This window comes from Cucurbita pepo, chromosome 4 (genome assembly GCF_057944985.1).
Source record: "Cucurbita pepo subsp. pepo isolate OVF chromosome 4, ASM5794498v1, whole genome shotgun sequence".
NCBI classification, from domain to species: domain Eukaryota; kingdom Viridiplantae; phylum Streptophyta; class Magnoliopsida; order Cucurbitales; family Cucurbitaceae; genus Cucurbita; species Cucurbita pepo.
In genome coordinates this window covers 13,921,006-13,928,540 of record NC_141801.1, presented here as the reverse complement: position 1 = coordinate 13,928,540, position 7,535 = coordinate 13,921,006, and the positions used below count along the sequence as shown (strand labels likewise).

At 36.8% G+C, this 7,535-nt stretch overlaps 1 protein-coding gene across 1 annotated transcript; it reads left to right on the top strand.

Moving 5' to 3' along the window:
- Positions 1–237: 237 nt before the first annotated feature.
- LOC111793602 (E3 ubiquitin-protein ligase ORTHRUS 2) lies at positions 238–7,209 on the top strand. The gene is made up of 9 exons (XM_023675559.2): positions 238–895; positions 3,476–4,008; positions 4,351–4,476; positions 5,122–5,221; positions 5,299–5,360; positions 5,520–5,622; positions 6,092–6,236; positions 6,339–6,553; positions 6,657–7,209. Exons 1-9 carry the CDS (start codon positions 434–436, stop codon positions 6,921–6,923), a joined length of 2,013 nt encoding a protein of 670 aa, XP_023531327.2. The 5' UTR covers positions 238–433; the 3' UTR covers positions 6,924–7,209.
- Positions 7,210–7,535: the final 326 nt, after the last annotated feature.

The following is a 7,535-nucleotide window of genomic DNA, read 5'->3' as shown; positions in this document are numbered from 1 at the left end:
TTTATTAAAGCTGATCATTTTATTTGATTGGTTCTAAATAATTAAACCCCGTGTTCATATAAATTAGTGAAAGAGAAATCCCTTGAAAGTGTCATAAATCAAATGCATATTAAAAATAACAGCATCCAATTTTGATGAAGTAAAAGTAACTACTAATTTTTCACTCCTGGGGTTGATTCAAAATTAAAATCTGTAGAGGAAAAAATGTAATTAACACCCGCACTCCCGAATTTCAAAACAAGAACCGAAAGTTTCAAAAACCCGCCGTCCCTTCCTTTGCACATTCTCCTATAAAATCCACTGTTGCAGCGACTAGCCGGCACGATGCGATCATCCAATCCCAATCGTTTCAATCGTCTATTCACAACGGGTCTGGGCTTTGGGTCTCCGTCTCCCCTCCCTCTCTCTGCCTCTCATTAGCACCCTCCTTCCCATGGCGCAGGTTTCTCAGTTGCCTTGCGACGGCGATGGCATTTGCATGCGCTGCCAGGCCAAGCCTTCCGACTTGGAGACGATCACTTGCAAAACTTGCGTCGCCCCTTGGCACGTCGGCTGTCTCTCAAATCCCCCTCAAATCCTGGCATCTACCCTTCAATGGGACTGTCCCGACTGTTCCCCCCCACCCGAAGATGCTTCCCTGCCTCCACCCGCCAGCTGTCCACTTCCCGTTACGCCTTCCAATGACCTGGTTGCTGCGATTCGAGCCATTGAGGCCGATGCCTCCCTTACTGACCGCGAGAAGGCAAAGAAGCGCCAGGAGCTCCTCAGTGGAAAGTCTCAGTCTGAGAAGGACGATCATGATGCCAACGAAAAAAGAGGGGACGATGTTTTGGATTTATTCGACGAGAGATTGAAGTGCTCCTTTTGCATGCAGTTACCAGAAAGGCCCGTCACTGTAAGTTCCCCATCGCATCTTTCTTTGCTTTCCTTAACATGCCGGGCCACCTGCTCCTTTTTTCTTGCCCTTGCTTTGCTTGCAACAATCTTTCACCGTGTTTTAAACTGTTCGTTATCTTCCAACTTATTGATTTTTTTTTTGTTCCGATTCACTTACTATAACTAATAAATGTTTTGGCTGTAATCTGTATAATTCATTTTTACAGTCTCACTTCAACTCGTCTTCTGTACAATAGTATAGACGAAATGAAACACGGCTGTTTATTGCCTATTGACGTTCATTTATTTTTCTGTCTTGAGAATTTCAGTGTATAAAATGTGGTTTCCCTATCATTTGTATTAATCGAAGTAAATTCTTAGTTTCAAAGGCCAGAGACTTATATTTAAGCAAATAGTATTCCTAATCAATTGCAATTTATGGTTTTTAACCTGGTCAGATAGCGTATGATTATGTCAATTAATGTCCATAGGCGTTTTAGGTTGTTATTAGAATTATCATTAATATTAAAATTCAGAAGCATACGAGGTAGAAACGTATACTCTTGTATCATATAAAAAAAATTGTATCGTTGTTGTATAACACCCTCAAACCTTCATCAATAAGCTTGGCCATTGCGAACTCAAAAGAGAAAAAAAAGGGGGCTTGGCCATCATGTGGAAACACAGTGCTGATGAATATAACTTTGATTCTTTGTTATGGAAATGTGGATATAAAAGAACGGGTTGTCCTTGAAAGTTGTAAACATAGAATTATGCTATATGGTACTCGTTGTCTATCATGTTTTCTTAAAATTTTACTATTCTTTCCAAATACGTTGGACAGTTTTGATGATGCTTACAAGTCCTAGACAGATCATTTGTTGATACCTGTATTGGATGTGCTCATCACAGATAATAATGAGAAGTTCTTTCAAATTTTATGTTCTAATGATTACTGCTGAACAAATGTTGTAGAACTTATTGTCAATCTAAACATAGTTTGATTGGTTATGACATATCCCTAATCAAAAGGTTAGAGGTTTGAATCCCCGCCTTCACATGCTGTGGAACTGAAAAATGTTGTATGGTTTATAAAAAGATGTGTGGTTGGAAGATAGAACCTTCAACTTTAAGGGAAGGCAATCGATATTTTGTCTTAATGAGCTATGCTCAATTTGAAATATAAATGTAATATTTTTTTTTTGAATATCTGTTTCAGATTATTTTATGGACTTTTTTTAGATATGCTTATCTTATTTTCAGTGTCTATAAATTTGCATCTTAGTGGTGGCCAAGTAGACGCATGGCCGTACAAATAAAAATAATTTGATAACTAATAACCACACGGGTGTTCTAAAATTATGGACGTCTGATTGATTGGTGCTGGGCCATCGGTTTTGATAGTACAATAAATATTATTTCATGAGTAAAATCCTCTTAATCAACTTTTGTTGTTTAATGTTTATTTCCTGATAAACCCTAGTTTGTCTGAAATGAGAAAATTTGTCTTAGAAGATTGTATCGTAAGTCATTATGCACCAGTCTTGTATTATGAGTTGCACTCAACACAATTATTAATTGTTGTTTTAGAATATTATTGCGTGCTTATCTTGGGATGAAATAATAGATTTTGCACTTGAATGTCAAGTAGTTATTATAAAAAGGGAAATAATATTATAGAGGTTTGTAGGCTGTAACTGTTATCTTCATTTTTTATATTAACTAAAGTTCCGTGTTTAGTTGTTCATTTATTATGGTGTCTCCAACTGTATATTGTGTGGATTTGGAAATGGGGATTCTTGTTGTTAAGTATTGTACAACTGTTATTTGTAGAGTTATTAATGCCATATTGACCGTGACAAATATAGTGGAGCTAATTAAAGATGATGGTGTGTGAGTGTTTTAATGTACGATTCCCTGTTCATGAATCAGGTATACTCAATGGATAAGTAGTCAGATCTTTTCTTGTAATCTTTTTGTTAGTCATAGTAGTATGTTAGTTGTTGTTTATAAGGCTCAAATAGATGTTTTACCAGAGTTTGGTCTTAATTCAAGATAGTTTTCATAGAATGTCATGTTTCACCATCAGACGCGCTTTTCTTTATTAGGAAACATGTTCATTGAACCATTGAATATTTCTTTCATTGTATGTTTGAAGTTATAATTTTCTGTGAATTTGTGCTGTTTTTGTAAAATTTTGACCTTTTCAGCTGGCACTTTTTCATTTTGGAATGTAATTGGAACCAATCTTTCATAAAATTTCTTATTTGCAATTATTGACTTAATTTTGTGGGGCGTGATTTTTAATTTACTCATGTTATTTTGGTGTATATATTTGTTATATATTCTATAATCGTATAATTCATTATTCAAGAACTTTAAGATATGTAATTGACTTTTCAAATATCTTTATTTTGATCAATATTAACATCTTGGTGCCCGTCAAGTGCCAAAACTTGATGATTCCTATTGGCTTGTATATTTGAAATTTTAGTATTACTGTTGATTACTTTAGGCATCTCGTTCATGTGCCAATAAAAGTTTGATAAATGGACTTTGTACTACATACTAATAAGAATGTGGCTGTATCATTATCCAGACTCCATGTGGCCACAATTTCTGCTTAAAATGTTTCCAGAAGTGGATTGGACAAGGAAAAAACACTTGTGCAAAGTGCCGCTGCGTGATTCCCTCCAAAATGGCTAGCCACCCCCGTATTAATTCCACACTTGTAGTGGCCATACGTATGGCAAAAATGTCAAAATCAATTATTTCTGGAGGATCTCAGAAGGTTTATCATGTTGTCCACAATCTAAATAGGCCAGATAAAGCCTATACCACTGACCGGGCACAAAAAAAAGGGAAAGCTAATGCTGCAAGTGGAAAAATATTTGTTACAATTCCATCTGATCATTTTGGTCCTATTCTTGCTGAAAATGATCCGGAGAGAAACCAGGGTGTTCTGGTTGGGGAATGCTGGGAGGATAGGTTAGAATGTCGTCAGTGGGGTGCTCACTTTCCACATGTTGCAGGCATAGCAGGGCAGTCAAATAACGGTGCACAATCAGTGGTACTTTCTGGTGGTTACCAAGATGATGAAGATCATGGGGAGTGGTTCCTCTACACTGGAAGGTTTGGTTTCTATACTTTATGCAACCTGTCCTTTGTTAGTTATTATATCTTTATATGTTTTTTTCCCGTCCTGCAAACTTATAACAAGCCAGGTATTCTGGCGGCCTGCTCTTGATTTGAATAATCTTTTGATAAATTGTCTTGTACCATTCCCCATCTTGTCTCTTCCATTTTCCTTTTTGTTTTTAGCTTTTGAAGATTTTGAGCTGTTTGGTACAGGGTAAATTTGATGGTATATTTATTTACTTACCTGAACATTTTTTTATTTCTCTTTCATATTATTCGATCACTATGCAAAATAAACCATTGCATTTGATGATTCTGCCTGTAATTTAATTGCAGTGGAGGTCGAGACCTTAGTGGGAACAAGCGTACAAGCAAGGATCAGTCTTTTGACCAGAAATTTGAGAAATCAAACAAAGCGCTACAAGTTAGTTGCTTGAATGGTTATCCTGTTAGAGTTGTTAGGTAGGTGGCTGCAAATTAATGCTTGATATTCATGATTTTGGGGTTTCTATTTCATTTGATGTGTTGTTGTACGTCCATTTATTTGTTTTGAACCTTCAGTTATACAAAATATATCTTTCTGAAGACAGTACCAAAACCTGGTTTACAGTGCCTTGGGTCTCTTCATTTTTCATTTTCTACATAAAAGTTAGGAGAGTTTATGACTTAATTCCAGAGTGGGCGAAGAATTATTGGATTTCTATTTACTTAGAACTGGAAAAGCTCTTGGTTTAAATTAGTCTCATTTATTTTATCTCCAGTGTATGACGTGAGTAAACTTCTGATTTTGAAACTAAAGAATGCAATTAAACTACTACTGTTTTGGTTGAACATGTTCAAATTGTTTTTCCATGTAAGGTAGAGATATGGGAAAGGCAGACAACTTTCACTATTTTATTTATCGCTTGTCAAAAGTGCATTGGTTTTTCATGCAAGAATTGAAGTTTCTTGGTGGACCTCTTTGGTTGTGTTGCATTACAATTGGTGAAATACCTTGGGAAACTAGTAGTACCCGTTGCTTCTTGATGTTGTATGTTCGGTTAGATCTTTATTCCATGTAGGGATGTGAAGTTTACTGACGTGGTATGTTAACCCTCTTGATAACAGATCTCACAAAGAAAAGCGTTCCTCATATGCTCCAGAAAAGGGGTTGCGGTATGATGGAATTTATAGGATTGAGAAGTGTTGGCGTAAAGTGGGAATTCAGGTATTGAAGCTTTTTATCCTTCCCTAAACTGGCATCTGTTTAACAGATTATTGATTAATTATGTATCCTGAAATTAGGGCTTTAAGGTATGTCGGTATTTGTTTGTTAGATGCGATAATGATCCTGCACCATGGACAAGGTTTGTGTTTCCTAAACTATGTATCTTTTTTTCAGTTCATTCAGAATATGTAATTGCTTTTATGTTATCAAGTGCTAGTTGGCTTTGCCGTCTCTGGCTTTGCCTCCGAGGTCTTTTCCTTCATTAAACAAACACTCTCAACAAGTTTCTTAATTGCAGTGACGAACATGGAGATCGACCTAGACCCTTACCTGCAATTCCAGAGTTAAAAAAAGCAACAGACATTACGGAGAGGAAGAAAGATCCTTCATGGGACTTTGATGTGAGTACTCTCCAGTTATATTTCACTTATGAGATCCCCTTTTTCCTCCCAATATTTGACCTTTATTAAATTAGAATTAAAACCAACCCGTTTCTTTCTGTGTAAATATCAGTTTTTTTTTTTTTTTTTTTTTTTTTTTTTTTTTTTTTTTTTTTTTTGTAAACTTGTACAAATTCCTTGAAGAAATGAAGAGCTCTCTATGAATTCGGGATGATTGGTAACCAAGGATAGGTAGACTCTTTGATATGCTATTTAGCTAATCTAGAGTACTCTTCTAGATATTTATAATGTTTGATTATATAATCACTTTAAGCTAAGTAAATTAGCTGTTGCAAATTTGTATGCATATTCTGTTTTGAGGACTTCATAAACTCACTGTTTTTGGTTAAGGAACAATTTTACTACAATTATCCAAGCTAATAAATGAAGCGTGGTGTGGTAAATTTGAGCATCTGCAAGTTTCTTTCAGGAGAAAGATAGTCGGTGGAAGTGGAGCAAACCTCCACCAACGAGCAAGAAGTCAGTTGAAACTGAAGATTCTACTTCTGGGAAGAAGTCAAGGAGGAGAATGAGGCAGTCGCATAATATGAATGTTCGAGAAAGGTTACTGAAAGGTTGTCTAATTATATAGTAAAGTCGCTTAAAAATGAAGGCTGTTTGGTGCTGAACCACCATTTTTAACATTTTCCACTTGCTGCATGTAATTGTATATGCAGAATTTAGCTGCCTTATTTGCCGGGAGGTGATGAATCTGCCCATTACTACGCCTTGTGCCCATAACTTTTGTAAGTCATGTTTGGAAGGTGCTTTTGCGGGCAAGTCATTCTTGAGAGAGAGAAACAGTGGTGGACGGGCTCTTAGATCCCGGAAGAATGTCATGGCTTGCCCTTGTTGCCCGACGGATATTTCTGATTTTCTACAGAATCTTCAGGTAATAAATCTGTGTGTGGTGAATGCCAGACAAATATTCTTTTCGTTTTAACATAAAGAAAATTGTTCCTCTTTCTCACATGGCTAGTTGGTGGTATCAATAGGTAAATAGAGAATTGTTGGATGTGATCGAGTCGTTGAAAAGTAAGATTGAAGAAGCGGATGCATCTGAGAAGCCCTGTGAAGACGAGATAGAAGGGGAAGGGGAAGGGGAAGAGGAACAGGAACAGGAAGAGGAGGGAAAAGATGGAAGCAACGGAAATGAAAGCAGCCGCCCTGTGGAAACAAGAAAGCGAGCAAAGGTGGTGGTTAATGGTGGGGAGGAAAATGATTCGCCGTCAAGCCCCGTCCACGTGGATGATTTGGAATGAACACAAGTGATGTTGGATGATGTGACGATGGGCTTGGGTAGTGGTATAATGTTGGGTAGATGGGCGCCTCTGTCATTTGATTTGAAGACAATATTGAGCAGCTATGTTTAGTTATTGGAGACGCTAGACAGACACAGGATTACTGTATTTTTTTTTTTTTTTTTTTTTTAAAGAACTTGTGTAAATGGTTCAGTTGTACTTGTAATACACAGCAATGGCATCAATACACAGCGATGGCATGATGGGAGTCGGTTGGAATGTAAATTCCATTCCCATTTCAACCTCATTCATTTCGTGTATAAATTCTCTTGGTTTGAACATACGGTGGAAGATGCGGAAAGTCGTGATCCAGGAGCCGAAATAAATACCCATGCCCTAAAATATTGTCATCTAAGTTCTCTTTAGTAACCTTGATTTCATCTTACACTATGCACATAGTCTAAGTATGTTTTCTGTCCTTTCCATGAACTGTTATGCGCCAATGCTATTGGACCTGAAAATTACTTTGGACGTGAGGAACAAATATGTGTGTGATTTAATACCCTAAAACATGCTTGGTTGGCTTTGTATGGTAAATAAATCAATGTGTGCAAAAATTTAAGCGACATATGT

What these genes read in the sequence shown, in the direction of transcription:
- LOC111793602 (XM_023675559.2), top strand. Translation starts at nt 434, where the DNA reads ATGGCGCAGGTTTCTCAGTTGCCTTGCGACGGCGATGGCATTTGCATG. An exon ending in ATCCTTCATGGGACTTTGAT is followed by an intron (nt 5,623 to 6,091) that starts GTGAGTACTCTC and finishes AGTTTCTTTCAG; the next exon opens with GAGAAAGATAGTCGGTGGAA. An exon ending in ATTTTCTACAGAATCTTCAG is followed by an intron (nt 6,554 to 6,656) that starts GTAATAAATCTG and finishes TGGTATCAATAG; the next exon opens with GTAAATAGAGAATTGTTGGA.